General features: G+C 35.6%; 1 protein-coding gene and 1 pseudogene across 1 annotated transcript; both read right to left on the bottom strand.

Moving 5' to 3' along the window:
* Positions 1 to 63: 63 nt before the first annotated feature.
* On the bottom strand, positions 64 to 10949 carry LOC138309417 (RING finger protein 32-like). The gene is made up of 9 exons (XM_069250604.1): positions 10694 to 10949; positions 9722 to 9902; positions 7978 to 8064; positions 7617 to 7759; positions 6888 to 6920; positions 6168 to 6292; positions 2705 to 2813; positions 2337 to 2501; positions 64 to 1410 (listed from the first exon to the last, which is right to left on the bottom strand). Exons 1-9 carry the CDS (start codon positions 10721 to 10723, stop codon positions 1018 to 1020), a joined length of 1266 nt encoding a protein of 421 aa, XP_069106705.1. The 5' UTR covers positions 10724 to 10949; the 3' UTR covers positions 64 to 1017.
* A 3923-nt stretch (positions 10950 to 14872) lies between these two features.
* Positions 14873 to 19524, bottom strand: LOC138309415 (uncharacterized; annotated as a pseudogene).
* Positions 19525 to 24203: the final 4679 nt, after the last annotated feature.

Genomic DNA, 24203 nt, shown 5'->3' with positions numbered 1-24203 from the left:
TTGTTTGTTTGTTTCATCTCGCCATTATCATGGTGACATCACACTGGCAACATCATACTGCAGAAATAAAATTATCAAAACGCAACATTTTTTTTTTCATAACTTATCACTATTGTTTTATTAGTTTAACGTCCTATTAACAGCCAGGGTCATTTACATGTAAGGACGTGCAAGGTTGTTTGGTGGAGGAAAGCCAGAGTACCCGGAGAAAAACCACCAACCAGCGGTCAGTACCTGCTCCACATGGGATTCAAACTCACGTCCCAGAGGTTGAGGGCTTGTGGTAATATGTCGGGACATCTTAACCACTCGGTCACCGCGGCCCCTACTTATCATTAACGACCAGAATATTCTAATATACTATTCCACTATAACATATACAGTAACTCGCTAATCTTAAAAGGTACATGTACCATATTTGAACCAATTATTATTAGCGCCCCTGTCCATTTGTTACAGTGTCTTCTTCTCCCATTCTGGGCCTCAATTTCATTTACCTATAATTTGAATATTTATAAAATGTACGAACATTAGATATAAGGATACTGATTCTTTATTTTATTTGTAAATTGATTTGTGGCTTACTTTTTGTGAAAGCTTTGGCTAAATTTAATTTAGTCCTACAATTTAGTCTGAATAGACAGGAATCCAGATTACACAAGGGTGAGTTTAGACAGCTTCTGCTGTATAGAATAGGTTATGCTTCTTGTTCCTCTCTAAGGCCAAAACATATAATATGTCTGTTTAGGGTTACCCGACCGACCCCAATTTTTTTACCTTCGACCCTAATTTTTTTTGTCCACTTTTCTACGAAAGAAAAAAGTCAGGATTTCGATCTCGGACTCCGGACCCGGCCATCATTTTAGAGTGAAAGACACTAAAAAAAGAAAGAAAAAAAACCTCCCAACCTACCGACCTTATTTGTTTTGCCAATGTAAACCTAAACAGACATTTTTTTTGGCCTTATCAATGATAAATAAAGAATATTTTGCCACATTATAAATAAAGCTAAACGTTTCATATGGAGATACTCCTCTTTTGATAGACAGAGCGACAAACAGGACACACATGCCGACCGTCATGTAAAGATAGTTCCTCGAAAGTCTGCAGACACTGATCATGGAAGACATGAGAACAAGAAAGTAACACTGTCTTTCTCCTTTTAGCTGGGGAAGATTCTTGTACTTTTTCCGAGGATTTCTTTGAAGATTTTGGCTTTACATGTCCGGATAAAGGTTGTTTATTTGTGGCAGTTTTGTTTCGGTTTAACTGGGTCTGTTTAATGTTTGAATGTGATATTGGTTCTGCCATAGATTCCAAGCTTTTGTCTGAACCAGATGGATGAACGTACGTCTGCAAACGTAGACTTGTCAAGCATATCGGGCAGTCTTGTGTCTCTCTTTGTACAGCCTGAAATAACAAGAAACGATAGATTGGACTATGTCCAGTAAAACATGTTTATAATGAACACGATTACAACAAATTAATGGCTATGACAAAGTAATTTTCATTCCCTGTCAATGTTCTTATAATATATTTGCAATATGTGTATGACAGCTATGCTTATAACAAAGTGATTTTGTTGGTCCCGAGAGGTTTGTTATACATGTAACCGTGTAAAACAAACATTTTTACCTTCATGTTATTTGATCAGATGATCTAGCTAACAGGCATGGGGTAATTGTAATCGTGTAATCATAATCGATTGTAATTAATTACATTTTCTCAAGTAATCGACAGTAATCAGTAATCGAAGGCTATTTTGATTATTTGTAATGGTAATCGTAATCGATTACATTAAAAATTTACTGTGTAATCCTAATTACATTTCGATTACTTTTCAATTACATTATACCTATTATGAAGTTGAATTTAGCAGCCAGTATACAAAGTTCATGTTATTTGATCAGATGATCTAGCTAGTAGCTAAATACTTAATGAATAGCCTCAATGGGTCCTTAGGTTAGGCAAAAAAAAAAATCTGTTTAGGGATACATTGGCAAACAAAATGGGGTCGGTAGGTCGGGAGGATTTTTTTAGTGTCTTTCACTCTAAAACAATGGCTGGAACTGGAGTCTAAGATCGAAATCCTGACTTTTAATTTTTTTTCGTAGAAAAGTGGAAAAAAAAATAAGGGTTGGGGGTAAAAAATTAGAATCAATTGGGTAACCCTAAACAGACATAATATTTTTGGTGGCCTTAAAAGAAAGAATTTTTTGTCTCCGATATTTTCTGTAAGTGGTGGAGCATATTTAAGAAATCAAAATTGAAATAATCATGTGTACATATGCACCGGCCATTACTTTTGGTTCCAAGACACGTTACCAGCGTCTTACCTTCAGTTGTATGGTGTCCCAGTCATCGTCTGAGATGATGTTGAAGGTCTCGTCAAATCTGCGGAAGATGTCGCGACTTGCTTCCAAACTCTGGTCAATCTCCGTAAGGAAAGTGTTGACGTTAAAGTCACATGATCTCACAATTCTGTCTGTGATTGTTGACAACTGTATAGAAAGAACATTTATTATATAAAACAATATTCTTGTTTGCGGCATAGAAAACAGCCAATTTTAAAATAATTTGATCTATGCATAAAGATTACTTAGTTATATTATATACATTTTTTTTTTTTTAACTTTTTCCTCATATACATGTATATGAGTTTCAAAACTTGACTGTAAGACATTTCTCGTTATTTTTTTTTTACCTTTTCCTCGTAAAACTTCTGTCTAAGTTTAGGGTCCTTTGGTGGAATGGTCTCCCTTAACTTCCTGTACCAGCTCTTAACTACATACCCCCGCCAGGCGGCCTGTATTCTGAAAGTCAAAATGAAGACGAAAGTCTCATAAGAACCAAGAGTTTATTGTGTATTTTATGCCACAGTCTCTCACAGTTGTTAAATAGAGTTTATTGTGTATTTTATGCCACAGTCTCTCACAGTTGTTAAATAGAGTTTATTGTGTATTTTATGCCACAGTCTCTCACAGTTGTTAAATAGAGTTTATTGTGTATTTTATGCCACAGTCTCTCACAGTTGTTAAATAGAGTTTATTGTGTATTTTATGCCACAGTCTCTCACAGTTGTTAAATAGAGTTTATTGTGTATTTTATGCCACAGTCTCTCACAGTTGTTAAATAGTTTATGTGTAAATGCCACAGTCTCTCACAGTTGTTAAATATTGTGTATTTTATGCCACAGTCTCTCACAGTTGTTAAATAGAGTTTATTGTGTATTTTATGCCACAGTCTCTCACAGTTGTTAAATAGAGTTTATTGTGTATTTTATGCCACAGTCTCTCACAGTTGTTAAATAGAGTTTATTGTGTATTTTATGCCACAGTCTCTCACAGTTAAATAAGTTTATTGTGTATTTTATGCACAGTTAGAGTTTATTGTGTATTTTATGCCACAGTCTCTCACAGTTTGTTAAATAGAGTTTATTGTGTATTTTATGCCACAGTCTCTCACAGTTGTTAAATAGAGTTATTGTGTATTTTATGCATCTCAGTTGTAAATAGTTTATTGTGTATTTTATGCCACAGTCTCTCACAGTTGTTAAATAGAGTTTATTGTGTATTTTATGCCACAGTCTCTCACAGTGCCACAGTCTCTCACAGTTGTTAAATAGAGTTTATTGTGTAATTTTATGCCACAGTCTCTCACAGTTGTTAAATAGAGTTATTGTGTATTTTATGCCACAGTCTCTCACAGTTGTTAAATAGAGTTTATTGTGTATTTTATGCCACAGTCTCTCACAGTTGTTAAATAGAGTTTATTGTGTATTTTATGCCACAGTCTCTCACAGTTGTTAAATAGAGTTTATTGTGTATTTTATGCCACAGTCTCTCACAGTTGTTAAATAGAGTTCATTGTGTATTTTATGCCACAGTCTCTCACAGTTGTTTAAATAGAGTTTCTTGTGTATTTTATGCCACAGTCTCTCACAGTTGTTAAATAGAGTTTATTGTGTATTTTATGCCACAGTCTCTCACAGTTGTTAAATAGAGTTCATTGTGTATTTTATGCCACAGTCTCTCACAGTTGTTAAATAGAGTTCATTGTGTATTTTATGCCACAGTCTCTCACAGTTGTTAAATAGAGTTTATTGTGTATTTTATGCCACAGTCTCTCACAGTTGTTAAATAGAGTTCATTGTGTATTTTATGCCACAGTCTCTCACAGTTGTTAAATAGAGTTTATTGTGTATTTTATGCCACAGTCTCTCACAGTTGTTAAATAGAGTTTATTGTGTATTTTATGCCACAGTCTCTCACAGTTGTTAAATAGAGTTTATTGTGTATTTTATGCCACAGTCTCTCACAGTTGTTAAATAGAGTTTATTGTGTATTTTATGCCACAGTCTCTCACAGTTGTTAAATAGAGTTCATTGTGTATTTTATGCCACAGTCTCTCACAGTTGTTAAATAGAGTTTATTGTGTATTTTATGCCACAGTCTCTCACAGTTGTTAAATAGAGTTTATTGTGTATTTTATGCCACAGTCTCTCACAGTTGTTGAATAGAGTTTATTGTGTATTTTATGCCACAGTCTCTCACAGTTGTTAAATAGAGTTTATTGTGTATTTTATGCCACAGTCTCTCACAGTTGTTAAATAGAGTTCATTGTGTATTTTATGCCACAGTCTCTCACAGTTGTTTAAATAGAGTTTATTGTGTATTTTATGCCACAGTCTCTCACAGTTGTTAAATAGAGTTTATTGTGTATTTTATGCCCACAGTCTCTCACAGTTGTTGTTAAATAGAGTTTATTGTGTATTTTATGCCACAGTCTCTCACAGTTGTTAAATAGAGTTTATTGTGTATTTTATGCCACAGTCTCTCACAGTTGTTGAATAGAGTTTATTGTGTATTTTATGCCACAGTCTCTCACAGTTGTTAAATAGAGTTTATTGTGTATTTTATGCCACAGTCTCTCACAGTTGTTAAATAGAGTTTATTGTGTATTTTATGCCACAGTCTCTCACAGTTGTTAAATAGAGTTTATTGTGTATTTTATGCCACAGTCTCTCACAGTTGTTAAATAGAGTTTATTGTGTATTTTATGCCACAGTCTCTCACAGTTGTTAAATAGAGTTTATTGTGTATTTTATGCCACAGTCTCTCACAGTTGTTAAATAGAGTTTATTGTGTATTTTATGCCACAGTCTCTCACAGTTGTTAAATAGAGTTTATTGTGTATTTTATGCCACAGTCTCTCACAGTTGTTAAATAGAGTTTATTGTGTATTTTATGCCACAGTCTCTCACAGTTGTTAAATAGAGTTTATTGTGTATTTTATGCCACAGTCTCTCACAGTTGTTAAATAGAGTTTATTGTGTATTTTATGCCACAGTCTCTCACAGTTGTTAAATAGAGTTTATTGTGTATTTTATGCCACAGTCTCTCACAGTTGTTAAATAGAGTTCATTGTGTATTTTATGCCACAGTCTCTCACAGTTGTTAAATAGAGTTTATTGTGTATTTTATGCCACAGTCTCTCACAGTTGTTAAATAGAGTTTATTGTGTATTTTATGCCACAGTCTCTCACAGTTGTTAAATAGAGTTTATTGTGTATTTTATGCCACAGTCTCTCACAGTTGTTAAATAGAGTTTATTGTGTATTTTATGCCACAGTCTCTCACAGTTGTTGAATAGAGTTTATTGTGTATTTTATGCCACAGTCTCTCACAGTTGTTGAATTTTGTAGGTGTAAGAGAAGGTTCAAAGTACCTTGTGGCACAAATGATTCTGTATTCTGTATTACTCCATGGGTTAATATCACTGATGTTATATCCACCCCTGGACTATATCTCATAGTTAAAATGGAGGCAATTAACACAACAGAACAGGAATTTAGTCCTTTGATGTACATCAAAAGAACTGTGTAACTGTAACCTATGGTTGACTGTGTTACTTTGAAGTTGGGCATCGCTCTCGCTGTAGTCTTCGAAGGAAATCTGTGCAGGCCTGTGATTGGTTCAGATTTGTTCCCCTGAGCTGCCTTCAGTTTTACTATGAAATAGTCCAGGGTTCGATATATAAACGTCAGTGATAGTAACCCTTAGAATAACGAGAATGATATGATCCTGTATTTCCTTAGCTGCCAATACACCATAAGAGTATAATGAAAAAACACCCAACAATTTATAAATTCTGTAAGATTGGCTTACCTTGTGGCACAAATGATCCTGTATTCTTTAGCCCCCTCATGTATGACTCTGGTCTGGTACTCAGCTTTACGACACATCGGACACGTTTTTTTACCAGTGAATCTCTCGAAGGCCTGAAGGCATGCCTGAAGTAACCATACATATGAAATTTAAGTATCTAGTACATGTATAAACTATTAATTATGCACTGCAAACTAACTTTTTAAAAAAACAATAGAATTTGAATAATTAGTTTAATATCTAAAATATTTTGTTAATCCCAAGCATATCGCCATATGATAACCTACCTGGTAGTCCCCTTTTTAATTTTTTGACATTTTTACTTATTTTTTGTCCTCTCACCAGAGTCTGGCCCAACAGAATGAAATTTTATTTACTCTGCGATTCTTTACTTTGATATAGATTTCTCAATTAGGAATACTGAAAGTTCAAGAACTAATTTGTGAGGAGACTGAACACGGATCAGAATTAAAATAAAAAATACATCATGTCATGTACATGTGGTGTCATTATGACACCAATGATTTGTAACAGAAGCAAATTCTTCCTTTATATTATTCATGCAACACAAAACTTTTGATTGCCTGCCTTCATATACCAATATCTTTTTTATTGCTGATATATGTCAAAAGCAATTACATTTTGAAAGTACAGTAAATTTGGACATTTTGGCCACTTCTGTCCTAATTTAAAATGTCATAAAACTATCTCTTGGCTTACCTTATGGAAGACGTGTGTGCATGACAGAAGAACCTGGAAATAAATAAACAAATAAATAAAATTCTAACAAGCATGATCCCCCATTCTGCATTACTTTTTGTCAAATAGAAAATTCTAAAATTATTTCACTGAACCTGATTCTTACCTTAATCAGTTAATTTAAATTTAGAAAGACAATGAGCTGTGATATGCTATACTGTATAGCGGTCAAATGTTGCAGATTGATTTTCTCCATATTCGCATTTCACTGAAATCTGTGAATTCTAAAAAAGAGCGGAATTATTCATTAAGTTTTGACATGACTAAGAATGATAGCTCAAATAATTAAAGTAATTAGTAAACTGTGAAATTTAACCCCTGTAAATAACGCTCCTTACCCCGTCTTTAAATTGTGCAGCGTTACCTCCCTTACAGGTAGGTATCCATTGTGATTCATTATTTTGTGAGAGAATGAAACTTACGTTATTTTCTCTGAAAAGTATGGTGTTTCGCTCGCAAACAAAGGACGTCACAATCAATACCTACCTATAAGGGTAGATAATTCTGTAACTAATATGCAAATACGGAATAGGAAACCATGAAATATTGACCACACAAATACAGCTGTAACACTAAACAGAATGTTTATATGAACTTCTCCTGGATATTTCTGCAACTATCTGATCCCAGACTACAAACTTCACCAGTTCCTGGGTACTGATCTATCTGATCCCAGACTACAAACTTTACCTGCTCCTGGGTGCCGAAGTCTTCTTTACAGATAACACACGGTTGTTTTGAGTCGTCCCTTTTGTTGGATTTTTCCTTTACAGACTTCCATTCCTGTTCTGTAAGGGGCTGCTCTGGGGCATCCACCAGGCCCATTTTCTGGGCTAACAAACAAGGAAATGTATTGATACTATCTTAAAAGATATGATTCTAGTCAAAGCTTAAAGAAACAGTTATATACTAAAAAATAATAGCTAAGACAAGTAAACTTAGTAAATGAGGTCTTTAATAAGGAAATATCCAGCTCAGGATTTTAGTGTGATTTAGCTTTACGAATTATCTTAATTTTGATCCTCAAGCAAGCCTTAATGATGATCATTACCAAGAGACAACTTGGGAACTCTTTTTGGGTCCAGTACATACTCTTCATCCTCGTCTTTCTTGTTTGGTTTGGGTTTTTTAGATCTGTCTGTAAAATAGAACAAAGCTTGCATGTCAGAATATCAAGTGGTCATATACAAAGGGTCACATTACACAATTGCTCGCATTAGACATTAGACAAGGGTCAAGGGTCACATTAGACAATGGATCACATAATACAAGTGGTTACAGTCGACAAGGGGTCACATTAGAAAATGGATCACATAATCCAAGTGGTTACAGTAGATAAGGGGTCACATTAGCCAGAGGGTTACACTTGAAATAATTGAAGAATGAGTAGAATAATTGTCAACTAAACCCTGTGTTGTGGATCAAATGTCTCACAGTCTACAGTCGACAATTTACAGAATCTCAGTTCTGTTATGACTGTTTAAAAGATTTATAAAAGATGAACTTTATTAACCCTTTCACCACTGTAGGCCATAATGGACTCATCCAAATCAATTGATGGTAGAGTCTACTAAAGTTACATAGGGGTGAAAGAGTTAATTATGTTACATCAATTGCAAAACAAGTTATATAACTTACAGTATTGCCAACCTCTGATGAGGTCAAATGTGGTGATCACCCTTGAAAAAACAGGTGAAAGGGTCAAAACAAGGGTCATGTGCGAAACAAAATTTTAGTGTAATTTTTAACGCTTTTTAAAAGCCTTAAATATGCATATATTTCTTATTTTCAGATTGTTATTCAATAATACTTATGATGTTTTTTTTTATAACATAATTAATATCTGATAATCAATAAAATTATTTTACTAAAAAATCTTTAAAATATTTTTTTATGAAATCCGGATTTTTTGTTGTACACGTGTCAGATTTCATTGTTATCTTTGACTAAACAAAATGGCGGCCATTATGATTGGCTTGCCTGCCTACTGCAACAGGACACTGTTCATGTTGACTTTGTTTTATTCATGTAAGTAAATCTTTGTCTGAGATCACAAGTGTTTGTGCTTCTGAAGAATTTTGAAGATATCATTTCTGATTTTGAACAGTATTAATTGGTCATGTCTAATTTTCTGGCTCTGGCTAAAACGATCATGGACATTGTGATGCATGACTGAATAAAGTAATTGCTACAATTTCACACCTTTATTAAGGTTTGTGTAAACACAAACATAGCTACCCGCATTATACAAGGGCCTGATATGAGTTTTAAGCCCTGAGATGGAATTAAAATTGCGCTAATGGCTTGATCTGTAGTAATGTTTGTGAGCTTTATGACACTTTGGTCCTAGTGCTGAAAATCGGGTTATTTGATGACCCGCCGGGTCAATCGGGTTATGCATTCTAAAATGTCTAAAAAACGGGTCAACCCCGGGAAATCGGGTGAGTTGGCAATACTGAACTTATACAAATCACTTTCGATGGCCATTAATCTGATCACAGATTTACAAACATGTACATGTAGCATACTGTATCGTTGTTAAATTTAGTGGGTGTAAATTTTCACGATTAACTGTTTTATTTTCTATTCATTTATTTATCTATTATATTTTTTATTTATTTTTGTTGCATTTAAAAGTGCCATTTATGTGACAACATGTGCTATACAAACCTATGACTTTTCAAAAAATTGCGAGGTATCAAATTTTACAACTTTGGTGGAAGCTGCGAATTTACCGAAAATAAAACCCCCGGAAATATTAGCACCTTTACAGTATGATAAATACATGGTCTTACTTCTTCCAGTATCCACAACAGGTCTGGGTTTCGACTTTTGTTTAGATCGAGCGGCTGGGCCAAGGCCGATATTCCGTGGACCAAATGTTTTCATACTGCCGAAGTTGAGGTTGAGGTTGCGAACCATGTGATCCTGAAGAGCTACCGCTGCTAAGGCTGTAGAATCTCCGCCTCCCACTCCCTGTAATGGATAAATTCTGATATTCATGTGAAGAACAGACAATAATCTATTCAAGGATAAATATGTGTAACAGGAGAGGAGAAAATTTAGCGGCTAGACTGGGATTCGAACCTGGGACCTCCGAACACTAACCGAATGCTCTATCGCTGAGCTACCTGGTCACTGATGATTGACCCAGTCCAATCCTGCTACACAGTCTCCTCACTCCTTTTTCAAAGTCCTCGCCCTCGAAGACATACAAGTTCCTTATACCACCACCGTGGGTATTAAAATTGGGCACCAATTTTGTAACAGGATAGGAGAAAATGTAGTGGCTAGACCGGGATTCGAACCCAGGACCTCTGAACACTAGCGGAGACACATAGGAGACAGTGTATAAGAATATTCATACTCTAGGTGAAAGTAAAAAATGTAAAAGGTATAGCGCGACAAGACAGATTTGTAATTACGTCGACGTGCATTAAAAAAACGTCCAATAAAAAACGTTTGACCAGGCGACTATAGTTGTATCATATTACGAACTTACGGAAATAAATAAATTCTAGAGTTGAAGTACAAGTATACGTATAGGTCGACGAGTACCCTTTTGAATCATTACGTAGATCTAGCTGATTGGTTATAAGTAAAAAAGAAACCAAAATCATGCCAGCGACGTCCTTACGATCGTTGACAGTATGGTAATTGTGAGCAACGACAACGTTGCTAACGCGTAACATTGCCTTTTGACTCTACGTTAGAAATGGTCCAACATCTAAAGTTGATTCGAATTTAGGAAAATATGTTATAGATACCTTTGGTTTTTCATGTCTATTTCGTGACATTGCGACTGTGGTGTTAGGTTCCCAGAAAGAAATGTGAATTTGTAGAAAAGCTACGGATCTCTTCACGACGGATTTCTGTGTGACGCCATATTGTAAACATTACAGTCCCGCAGTAAAAGCGGAAAAATTGATAGCAACGATAAACAAGATTGGGCAGAGTCGGACCGGATCTGGGTATCGATTCGGTATGTACACATGTAAAAATGTTTACGAATCGATGTCTTAAATTCTTAATAATTTAAAAAGCGTTCGTATAGTCTTAGTATGTGACATGTATATTACTGTAAGTTATTATTAGGCCTAAGTTATTTGTAAGTTATTATTTTTTGATATTTGTGGAAAATAACTTCTCATTTCCCCAAACTTTTCCTAAAACTCATTTTCCAAAAAAAAATATTGACATCCTACAAACATAAACCTATATATGATTCAGTTTTTTTAACGTCTCTTACTTCAAAATGTTTTTTCTTCTTCAATGTTTTGCGTAGAAATCGAAGTCTTTTGCACTAATTCACGTACCATGGTATACCCGATAACGCAGATAAATGCATCTAAAAATAATGTATGAAACGCAGAACAATTGAAAAATGCCAACATCACAGCTCTTCATCAGAAAGTAAGCAAGAAAGCAACACAAAATTATAGAAATGTTAACATGACCTTAATATTAGGCAAATGTGTGGAGAAAATCATTAGAGATGAAATTATGAACCGCCCAGATGAAAACGGAATACTATATCTAAACAGGCACGTAGCTGCCATGTAAGCACATACATCGTAACCTTGTACGGAAGTGAATTAGGCTCACATCAATGTTTTTTCAGAATAACCTAAAAGTTTTAATGCCGCCAAATATTTGGCGGTCGCCAAATAAAACTTTTTCGTTATTAATTATGAAAAAAAATCCTATGTGAGCCTAATACGCTTCCGTACATAAGCCCGTGCATACACATCGCTGAATCGCTGAAATGACATCTTTGGTAAGCTTCTGGGCTTATTTGATGTACGTTGATGCTTTCTTCAACTGGTATAGTACTATACATATGTGTACTATTTGTTTAAAACTTCCGGTTGCGTTAAAAGGTGTCTATATTTGACACTTGATAATCGTTCGTTAGATCCTGTAATATTGATTTTGTACATATACGGTACATCATGGTGACCCTATTGGGTGTTAAAAATGACCTCTCCATTTAAAATGTTAGTGGTTGTTTAACAGTTCATACTACCACTACACAGTTCGGTTAACTAACTCACTAGTAGAACGTTGGTCGAAATTTGGTTGGGTGGTTGACCCACAATTTGTTCAGTCTGGATTTGAAGCAATTAAGCGTTGGTGATGTAACCACTTCCTCTGAGAGCGAGTTCCATGTATTAATTACTCGATTACTGAAGAAATTTCCGGTTGAGTTTAGCCTAAATCGTTTTTTTGAAGAGTTTTTTCGAGTGTCCTCTAGTTGCTATACCCGTTAGTTCTCTGAACATAATTGTTTGATCCAGAATGTCTATTTTGTTTAAAATCTTGTAGACTTGAATCACATCTGCCCTGTTTCTTCTATATTCTAAACTTGGTAGCCCGAGTTTCTTGATACGCTCTGAATACGATAAGTTTTTAATTGATGGTATCCTTTTAGTTGCTCTTCGTTGTACGTTTTCCAGTGTAATTTTATCACGTGTCAACATTGGTGACCAGATTGTAGTTGCGTACTCCAAATGGGGACGAATTAAAGTTTTGTATAGAGTAATAAACATGGTCGGACTCATATAGGTGAAGGTGCGGAACACTATTCCCAACATCCTATTCGCTTTTAAGGCTGCTAGTAGTGTATCGTGCACTACTGCTGCTGCATTACATTGTGCTGTGAATTTGAGTTGGTTGTCTATAGTGACTCCAAGATCCTTTTCCATGGTTACTCGAGAGATAGTAGTCGTGTTGCCTTGAGTTGTGAGGGTGTAATTGTGGTTTCCCAGATTGTTTCCAATTTCCAGGAATTTACATTTGTCTGTGTTTAGGCTCATTAACCATGTCGACGTCCAGTCACACATTTTGTTGATATTTTCTTGCAGCTTAGAACGGTCATCATCTGATGTGATTTTTGCTGATAGTTTAGTGTCATCTGCAAATAGCTTTATTGTGCAGTCCAACATATCTGGCATATCGTTAACGTAAATTAGGAATAGGATTGGTCCCAGCACACTCCCTTGTGGTACGCCACTGGTGACGGGTAGTTCTGTCGATAGTTGACCATTGACCGCGACACTTTGAACATTGTTGGCCAGGAATGCAGTTATCCAACTTAGAATTTTCCCTCCAATATTGTAGCTTCTCAATTTGTGGATAAGAAATCTGTGTGAAACCTTGTCAAACGCTTTACTAAAGTCTAAATATATCACGTCGATGTTACTTCCTGAGTCTAGTCCACTATACCAATCTTCAAGTGTTTCTAATAGTTGTGTAATGCAGGATCTTCCTGGCCTAAACCCATGCTGGTGTGGAGTAAAGAGATTGTTGTTGTCCATATGCTCTAGAAGAATATCTCTGATTATTCGTTGCATAATTTTTGATGGTACTGAGGTTAGGCTGATGGGCCTGTAATTATTAGCTTCTTTTTTTGCTCCTTTTTTGAAAATTGGTGTAACTATTGCTCTGTTCCAATCTTTTGGTAATGTTGATTCATCGAGTGATTTCCTGTAAATTATGGATAGAGTTTTTTTGATGACATCAGCAGTTTCACAAATGAATTTGGGGTGTAGATTATCTGGTCCAGGAGATTTATTGGGGTTAATTCTTTTAATTGCTTTGAAGACAGTTTCTTCGCTTATGTAGATATCCGTCAGTAAGCTGTTGACTTGTCTTGGAATAAACACTGGCATCATCTTCCTAAGTATGTGTGTTAAATGTTCTGGTCAGAAACTTTGGGTTTTTTTTATGTGTATGTTTTGTGAAACCCATTTTAGAATGAATCTACCACGTGTGAGAGTGACAGAGTATACATTGTAAACGTATTGGAAATTAATTAATAAATACTACATGTATATTGTTTTACCTGATAATATTCGCAACTAGCCAAGCTCGCCGCCGTATCAACAACAAATAAATAGCGTAGGCCAAAGCGCTACTTTGGTGAGATAAGGTCCCTCATGATGGACTGCCAGTTAATTTAAGGAGGTTTATGGTTTTTTGTTTTTTTTTTTTATTTGCCTGAGAGGAATTTGAATTAATGTTTAAATGGCCAGGTACAATTAATATTGGTTCAACCTTTGGGATAAACATCCTCCCGTGGTTTTACCTCCAAAGTCGGGAACCATATGGAATTCCATAAATATATATTTGCATCTACATTTTTTGTAGTAAAACGTAGTAAACAAGTCACGTGCTTATTCTTCATTCATTGGCCTATAATTGCATTATGGGTAACTAGTGATCACGTGATTGTGTTTACTTCCAAATATAGTGATAGTTTGCTTGCCAATTTGTTGCGAAATTTGATTTACTTGAACATATTTAGACTCCAAAATGTTATTTATATTGCATGCATACATTTTGACTTGCACTTATTTACTGCTTTACTTTAAATAATAATTTGAAATGATTTATAAAGCTGTCATTTCCATTTTTTATCTATCAATGCTATAATGCGAATTGACCAATTCAATCGGTCTAACCGTCTAATCTAGGATCAGGGAACCGTCTAATCTAGGATCTTATAATTCGTAGAGTTCTGAATTTATATTACCTACTTTTTGTTTCAGAATAGATAAACATAACAAAAATCAAATAAGATCTTCATCAAAAGGACAAATTATATATAATAAATAACAGGTCAGAGAAATCACAAGATCTGGATGTAAACACACAATTACGTGATCACTACTTACCCAAAATAAAAAAGCCATATCTCGGCCAATGACATAAATGAGGTATAAGCACGTGACTTGTGACTTGTTCACTACGTTTTTACTACAAAAAGTGTGTGTTCTGTACTATAATGGGAAAAATCCCCCACGGAACGTGGTTTCATTTCAAAAGTTGCGAAACTGATTGGATTTCATAATTATATGCTTGCATATTCACAAACCTAGGACATACTATTAAGAATTTTGTGAACGGGGTGCAGGTTATAGACAAAACACAACCCTTAAGCCGAGTTTCTAGGAACCAGGATTTATTGGAAACGTTGCAAAAAAACCTGTAACAGATACAAATAAACAGATTACACACTAACAAATACATACACATGTTATCTCATATACATGACATATCAAAAAGGGACGTAACTCTTACAATTAATCTGATACATATCTCGTATACTGATACAAAATGCCAAAGTAAATTATATCATCATTTGCACAATTTACACAAACTATACAGTACATGAAATAGCAGATAATATAGCGTACCTGCGTGTGGCGCAAGGTATGTAAGATCCCTTTTACATACAAGGTGATTACATGTGCGGGCTGAGGCTCACGTACATAACATCGATCTACAAACAACACAATACACTCATTTACAACACTATTCCACACAGATGATAGGGACTAAATATTCAAAATACACCATTTTCACATGGATCATAGCGATCTGTCGGTGATCCATATACAATATATAAATTAAAAATATTCATCGGATCTTTCTCCTGATATGTATATTTTAAGTAGCTATACCGCTACATATAAAAATAATACAAATAGATATAAATAAATATAAATAGGTGATGTTATGCGACATGTTATATACAACTACTTACATTCAAGCTGTTGGCTGTTGACAGAAAGAACACCGACAGTTATAATAGAGCTAGCTGAGAATCACTATCTAATGAACTCTGTATACTTAGCCAGTCAATTGCAAATCAACATCCACAAACGTTGAGGACGTGTGGTCCAAATTTAAATTGGGTATTACTAAGGCTTTGACCACCCATATCCCATCAAAAATGTCATCCAAAAGAGTAAACCAACCATGGACCACCAGTACCAACATATCCCGTAGTCATCTTTCACTTGAGCAATGTTTTCCAAATGCAATGTTCTTTATTGTTCATTGTCATGACTATAGATAAATAAACAACTCATCAAGTGTTTTTTTTAATTTATTAGATATAACAAGCTCCGAATAACAATAAACGATAATGATATTAATACATAAATCTAACTACACCCTATAACTTGGTATCACGTGATTTATACACCAATATAAATATCGCCTATATTGATAAATATTTTATGTACTTTTAAAGGCCCACTACCTTTCCGGAGCAAAATTTAAAGGTTTCTAAAAATCATAGATAACATAAGAAAATATATGTCGATGGCCTAAGATGAGGTCACGACATGAAGCTTATGCAAAATATCCTGCGTAATATATGGTAACAGTTGGGTTTCATTTCACTGTTTTGCCTTTTGGCGCAGTGATAATCAACTACCGCGCGGCATTTAGGACGACGGCGGGAAACATAAGACGACCCGCGTTATGAAAATTAACATTTTATTTATTTAAATTAAATTGTTCAGAAGGTGATGATAAGTGTAGAATTACCGGTAAGTTGATAACTTTTGCGACTCTACAAAATTATCAATCTCGTTTTACATTTCCATTTTAAAAATTAAAAGCCGTTTCGGAAAGGTAGTGGGCCTTTAAATCCGCGAAAGTTAATCTTCGCAAAATTGTTTTCAAAAAAAAAAAAAAAAAAAAAATGCGAAATTTAGTAACCGCGAAAGAAAGTTGATTTATAGTAATGTATATGTCAAAAAATCATCATATCGAAGTAAAAATCCTGTTTTACTGTAAACGTGGATATCTTCGTGAGTGTTTAAGTTCGCGTTTAGCACGGGTAAACATTTTGCTCTGATACTGATTTCGCGATAAATACACCTGTCCACTTACGCAAGGGGATAATTTCGCGCTAAAACGCCTTTCGCGTAATTAGCGTAAATTTTCTCCTCACGTCAATTTCCACGTTTGCAGTATGTCGAAAAGTATAGAGACATCTAGTTTTGAAAAATACAGTGAGTCTATATGACAAGTGTAATGTAACAATGACTTAGATATATAATTAATTAATTAGTTATTTGTTAATATAGCAGGTAATAAAGAAATTCTATAGGAGAAAAAATGATTGATTAAATTTCTTTACATTATCATAACATATTATGATGAATGAATATGAAGTTATCATCAGTACACAATGTGCTATTAAGCACTTGGATATTTACAAATAAAAACAAACATTCGTCAATATAAACGATTATTGAGGTTAAATACATACAAACGTGAAATATAGCAAGAATAATTGTCTTAATTGTATTAGTTAAGCAACAAATACACAGAAAATCATTATCACTAAAAATGAATTAATTTACAGATTAAATCTGATCACTATAGACACACGATATTTGCACTTTATTCTCATTCTCCACAAACATATTTCCTTTAAATGTATAAATTGAGCTTTGCGTTGATTTCAACTTATATATATTTTAACTTAAACATTTTCGTGATTTAACTAAAACAAGATAATAACATTTCAGCGATCTGATAAAAAGGTATATGATTGAACCATTTATCTATAGTTAGCGGATACAATTTTTGCGATCATAGCAATGTCCCGGGAAATTGCGAAAACATTTTTAGAAACACCGATTCAATATTCCTCTGCGAACTTCATTGACCAAACGCTGCATTCTTCAGGGTGGCGTTTTTTGACCAATGCTTTTCTTGTAATTAATATGCACATTAGAGATTGTTTTTGACATTTGTTAAAGAGACGACCGTAGATCTACGTATATATATCATGTCATTGCTATTGTACACCACGTATATATATCCAGTCATGACTGTTGTATACCACGTATATATATTCAGTCACGACTATTGTACGCCACGTATATATATTCCTTTATGACTATTGTACAGTATATATATATATAGTCATGACTATTGTACACCACGTATATATATCCAGTCATGACTATTGTACACCACGTATATATATCCATCATGTTGCTTGATTTCGAATGTACACAACAAGAAATAAATGATGTTAAATTGTCTATGATTACTAGGTTGATAGGTCGGTCTAATGCACGAATGTTCACGTTCTGTGTTGTAATCCGTACGTTCAGGCATTGGGGTATATCATTGTTAGAAAGAATACTCTTGAATTATTTCAGGTACTTGAAGACTTTCATGTCACTGTTAAAATGACTGATCCAGAGCATACTGTCACCCTGTAGACTGATACTGAGTGGTGACACTCCATCAGAAATGTATACTGTCCTCAGGTAGTGGCCAGTGTTACCGTCTATCAGTAACACTGACCTGGTCACTCTATCCGCTACAAGGACATCACCATCACGGTCAAAACAAACATCACGGGGGTAGAACTTGGACTGCTGACTCCCACCTGTTTGTGATCCGATACCATCAATGTACCGACATTGGAACTTCAGATTCAGGTGTTTATCCATCACAATGAGCCGAGGTTGTTTTCCTGGTACCTTACCAGCCATGTAGTTATCAGGCGATACACCGTCATTGTCAGACGCCGCTACATCCCCGGTGTTGGTACAGTAGGCCATGTAACAGGGATTCACCGCCTCCTGTCTACAGATACGTCCCTCTTCGTCTACCACCTTCCTCCCGTCTGAAGTATACAGGACTATACCATTCCACTCTAATCCCACCACCACCATGTCCTCCTGTGTGATACATAACGACACTGGGACTGACTCCACATTAAACCGTATCACTATACCACCATCAGACGTTATCTCTCGGATACTTTTGTCTTCCTTTACACAGAACCACACCCTCCCCGTGGTCGGTGAGACTGTGATTGAGCGGACCTTGACCTTACACTCGATTTTCTTCTTTATGTTCCCCTGCTGATCCACTCTGTATATCTGTTCACCATTCCAGTAAGATAACCAAGCCTCGCGATCGTCACCTGTACGACATGTACGGACGTGACTGTAAGGGAATGATGTTCGGAAACTTGATATAATTTTACATGGTGGGACAGGACGGAACGACTGGTTTTCTCCGTCAACTAGTACCGTACCTAAACATACGGTCAAGGACGGCGTTAGATATAATCCCAGGTTTGAAGACAGCAGACTTAAATGCTGTTATGGTTGGCGGTGTATCTGGTCCACGATTCCTGATTTCTTCCGCTACTGCTATGACGTCATCTGTGGTACCGGAAGTTCTTGCACCCTGACATCTGTCCAGCTGAGGCCTTATTTTCTCCCTCAGATATTTTGTCAGTACAGTTTTGTTGTTCTCTTTAATATCCGAGTTCAATTTCTCCAAATCTGTACAGAGTTTTACTAACCTGTCAGTGTATTTGTCGATGTCTTTTTTCATCTGTTCTCCTTGACGTTTGATTTGATGAATTGTCTCCCCAATCTCTTTGCTGTTTTCCTTGAATTTTTTCTCATTTTCTTTAATATCACTTTCTAACTTTGGAATGTCAGTTTTTGTAAGTTTTTCCTCGTATTGTTGAATCAAAAGTGTCTGTTTCGATACATACTCCGTTAAACTGCCAAGTTCGTGTTTATTATGACGATCCAGGACACAATCCATACAAATCAGGTCATTGTTACACGTCTTGCAGACATAAACAAACCCCTTACCAGGATGACGGGTACATCCCGGCACTGGTGTCTGTGCCGCCATTACTGTTGTCGATCAGGAAAAGAGAATGTTAACTATTATTGTTACAGTCCATACGTCTCTACAAACATGTCGGCGCCTTAACATTTTCGATATATCGGTTACGATTCTTAGTAGTCCCGGGGTGACCTATACCGAGAAATGAGCTAAAAATATCTTACCTGTAAAATCCATACCTGGCTGTCAGTCGAGGGGTGTCTACACAGTTAAAACCCAGCTAGTAAAAGTTTCTTTGTTGTATATGACCATTATATTACATAATGGACACTAGGAGTCCATTATGTAACTCACTGTCCATTATTATAGGGCCCCTGTCCATTATTTCCCAAAAAAATGGACAGTCTATTTTGAACAAAGGAAAAAAAAACGCTGCTGTATGGAAAACTAAACATGTTTATTTGACTATCCAAAATTTTACATTTAAGTTCACTCCTTCATCGAAATTATTACTTCCCCTTCCTAGCTGTTACTGTTCTGAAAAAAAAAAAAAAAACATAATTAGATTCTTGCATTATTATTTGTTATATCTTTTTAAAACTTGTAATTGACGAGGAATAGGAACTCTAGATTCTTGACTGAGGTGGGATAATATGCAGTCTTTTAGATCAGATATCTCACAAACCCTTATAACATATAATCTGATGATTATGGTTAAACATAATATACTTAAGAGCGAAACCTGTCTAATCTGACACCTGCTTTCCCTATCCTATCTGTAACTGTTCCGTATTCAACAATAGCAACAATAGTATACAACAGTATCTGACTTTCCTACACCCTGAATAATCTGACCAAACACCCACGTGGTGTCGGATTAGACAGGTTTCATTGTATTCCAGTGCAATGCTATCATAGCAATCAGATATGGGTTTTTTTATCATATCTATAACATTGCCGTATGGTAGATTTTTTTTAGGAAAAAACAGTTATGTTTAAATTGTAGCGAAAACTCACCTTGCTTGTATGTATTTGATGTAAAGTTAGACAATGCACCTGTCCTTGTGCGAATTAAATAGGTCAACTTCAAACAGGCAAACAATGAATCACAGCTGCGTAACCCTACATGTAAATGATGGCAGCTGTTATACCTATGGGTATAAATGAAGTATGCATAACATTGTTAGTCCATTATTTGTCACAGGTGAGTGAACACCTGTTGGGATAGAGCAAGTATGAGTAGTGGTAGAAGTAGGATAAATTCTTTTTATACTACATTACATTTAATTGTACACGCACGCTGTTGATTTCCAACGATTAAGTAGAGTCTGTTTATTAATTAATTTTGTAATAAATACTAGCAAATATTGGTGTCTAGTTATTTGATGGAATGTAAACTTTCCCAGGTGGAGGTTCTATAAAAGTATGCAACATGTCGCATCTTTAGCAAATTAGACAACAAATATCAAAGATGATATTTCTCAGACAATAACGTTATTTGTTCAAAGTACGAATCTACCCCGTTGAAAAAATATGTATATATATACAAGTCTGTGTTTTCGTTTACGAATTTTTGTAACCGGTTAGCAGACTTCCGGCTAAGTAATCAGTTAACCGGTTAGCAGACTTCCGACTGGTTTATCGGTAAACCGGTTTAGCAGATTTCCGATTGGTTTTTCGGTTAGCCTGTTAGCATTCTTCCGATTTGTTTATCGGTTAACCGTTTAGCAGACTTCCGACTGGTTTATCGGTAAACCGGTTAGCAGACTTCCGATTGGTTTATCGGTTAACCGGTTAGCAGATTTCCGGCTGAGTAATAGGTTAACCGGTTACCATACTTCCGATTGGTTTATCGGTTAGCCTGTTAGCATTCTTCCGATTTGTTTATCGGTTGACCGGTTTAGCAGACTTCCGATTGTTTTTTCGGTTAGCCTGTTAGCATTCTTCGATTTTGTTTATCGGTTAAACCGGTAAGCAGACTTCGGACTGGATAATCGGTTAACCGGTTAGCAGACTTCCGACTGATTAATCGGTTAACCGGTTATCAGACTTCCGACTGGTTTATCGATTAACCTGTTAAAAGTCGACAACACTAGTACTAATAAAAATAAATAGTATTGATCATTAAAGGTGATAAAAACTCTAAATCCTAAATACAGCCGAAAATTGTTCGCCAAAATAGCGATTATTTATCATTAAAACATGTTACTTCATGTTTTTCAAAAAAAAAAAAAACCGTTTTCATATCTTTTTCGAATGTTTAAAAATGGCATATTTCCTCAGTCGCTCGTACAGGGACCTGGCACGAAAATTTTTATCCAACAGTATACATAGATGTTCCGGAACAGTATTCCGTATTCCGTTTTAGTCACTACCGTGTGGTAGTTATCGCCCTTTAAATGAACTCTCGCCAGCCGCATGCTGCTGAGCACGGAACAGATGATGGCACAATTTATTGTTTTATGGAGGTTTATCTGAACTTAATGTGATCTGACTATCGACAGGTTGATACAGATAGCGATAACAAAGCTTCGTGTCGGATTTGATACATGTGACACCAGGTGTGTCTAAATTTATGAACGTGTTGTTGTTGTCGGATTTGCGTAGGACTTTTCAACCAGCGTTCGCATTCATTTTAAAGTTTTGTATTTAACTTTTTCAGTGAACGTATGACATGTTGATGTGTGGTGCAGTCATCTAATGAGTGAATATATCCATCAGTACAGGTGCACTCTGACGTAAGCCTTTGTTAATATGCTTCAGTTTATTGTATGACAATCCGTTATATTTACAGTTTGTAGTACTATGTACAACGATATTATTGATTGATCGATACGTTGAATGTAAGTTGTGTGTAGGTTTGCATTTATCATTTACATAGTATCTACTAACGTCATTGTACCCAAATTGATACCAATACACGTCGATTTCTCTTATATGACTATCTCATTGTAAAACTGAATGAAATCTGAACCAATCATATAGGCCAGTAAAAACTTAAAGTTTGATTGATGACTGCAGAGAGAGTGACGCCACAGAGTCAACCGCAGTGTACCGTTATACGGCTCTTTTAATGTGCATCAAAGGACTGAATTATCTGTTATGTTCTGTTGCCTCCAGTTTTACTATGAGATACATATGTAGTCCAGGGGTATAGAGACCATAAGTGATTGGAACCCCTGGAGTATCGAGGATAATAACGCTATTTGTTCAAAGCACGAACTACCCCGTTGAAAAATATGTATATACAAGTCTGTTTTCATTTACGAATTTTTGTAACCGGTTAGCAGACTTCCGGCTAAGAAATCAGTTAACCGATTAGCAGACTTCCGGCTGAGTACTCGGTTTAACCGGTTACCTTACTTCCGATTGGTTAATCGGTTGACCGGTTTAACAGACTTCCGGTTGGTTTATCGGTTTAGCCTGTTAGTGTACTTCCGATTGGTTTTATCGGTTACCGGTAAGCAGACTTCGGACTGGATAATCGGTTAACCGGTTGGCAGACTTCCGACTGAGTAATCAATTAACCGGTTAGCAGAATTCCGACTGAGTAATCGGTTAACCGGTTAACTGTCGACAACACTAACGTAAATAGTATTGATCATTAAAGGAGAATTTAGAACAGATCCGCGTCCCGAAAGGTACAGACACCGTATGTCGAATAATAAAAACAATAGCAGATACATGTACTTACATCCTCGCAACAATTGATACACGTTTAACAAAACTGTACACTTCCATACTGATCTTGGCATTTCTTAATGTTTCCCGGTTACATACATTATTTAAGTATTTACAATATATTAATTATGTAGAATAATATTATGATACATTTAAATATGTAGATTAAGTTTGAAGGGCATTCACACGTGCCCGTTTTTAATAAATCAAAAAAATATACATGTATCAATAAATACCAACAAGCATTTCAAGAAGTACTTCTTAAAGATATATATTTCATTATTTACAATTTACGTGTTTATTTTTTAAGGAAATGCTCATGTATCGTAACAAAATTACGGATCGAAAACCACTGTGTTACACGTACTTACGTTCATGCTGTAGATTTTGCTTTTCATTTTCAATTTTCAGTCACATTAAACCGCGATTTGAAATATAAAATTGAGGTTACATTTGTATGTGTTTTACCGCCTGTCTATAACGACCGCCTGTCTATAACGACCGCAAGCTATAACGACCGGTTTTTTTAGACTCCCCGTGCGTTTTTCCTATATAATGGCACTGTGCATAACGACCACCTGTCTAATGTGGCTAACGACCGGTCGTTTTAGCCCCGTCAAAGTTGTATAACGAACGGTCGCTGAGATCGACTTTTCGGGTACCGAGTAAGTGTGTGTGTAGTAGCGTCCCTTTGACCTACTTCCGGTAATTAACTCCCCACGTTGTAAGCATATGGCAGCCATTACTGAAGCCCATGCTATGAATTGATTATACAGTACTGTTTGGTTTATAATCTAGCGGTCGTAACATTTGAGGTACAAATATGACTGTCAACTTAAGGATGGAAGTTTAACGACCGTTCATGCCTATCAAAGACTGAAATTATGTTTGGTCGCAAACGCCATGTGCACGAAAAGATCACAGGTAAAGCGTGATTTTGTACGGTAGGCAAAATAAAAACATGCCTATTTATTTAATGTTTTCCGTTATTCATTGTCGATATTTAGCATTGTTTTATTACTAAGAAATTGCCTGTACTTAAGCCATTTTAAATTAGGCCTATCAATTTACGTTCTTCTTCTTTACGATTAGAGTCAGTCGGATTATCGCCCGATGTTACCCGGGTACTCGATGTGTTTATAAGTAAAATAGGTCCATTTCTTGGTAGAAATGTTACTGAAA

This window comes from Argopecten irradians, chromosome 15 (assembly GCF_041381155.1).
Source record: "Argopecten irradians isolate NY chromosome 15, Ai_NY, whole genome shotgun sequence".
Lineage (NCBI taxonomy): Eukaryota > Metazoa > Mollusca > Bivalvia > Pectinida > Pectinidae > Argopecten > Argopecten irradians.
This window is presented reverse-complemented; position numbering and strand designations above follow the sequence as displayed.

What these genes read in the sequence shown, in the direction of transcription:
- LOC138309417 (XM_069250604.1), bottom strand. Translation starts at nt 10,723, where the DNA reads ATGTCACGAAATAGACATGAAAAACCAAAG. An exon ending in ACTTCGGCACCCAGGAGCAG is followed by an intron (nt 6,921 to 7,616) that starts GTAAAGTTTGTA and finishes ATTTATTTCCAG; the next exon opens with GTTCTTCTGTCATGCACACA. An exon ending in GCACACACGTCTTCCATAAG is followed by an intron (nt 6,293 to 6,887) that starts GTAAGCCAAGAG and finishes TGGTTACTTCAG; the next exon opens with GCATGCCTTCAGGCCTTCGA.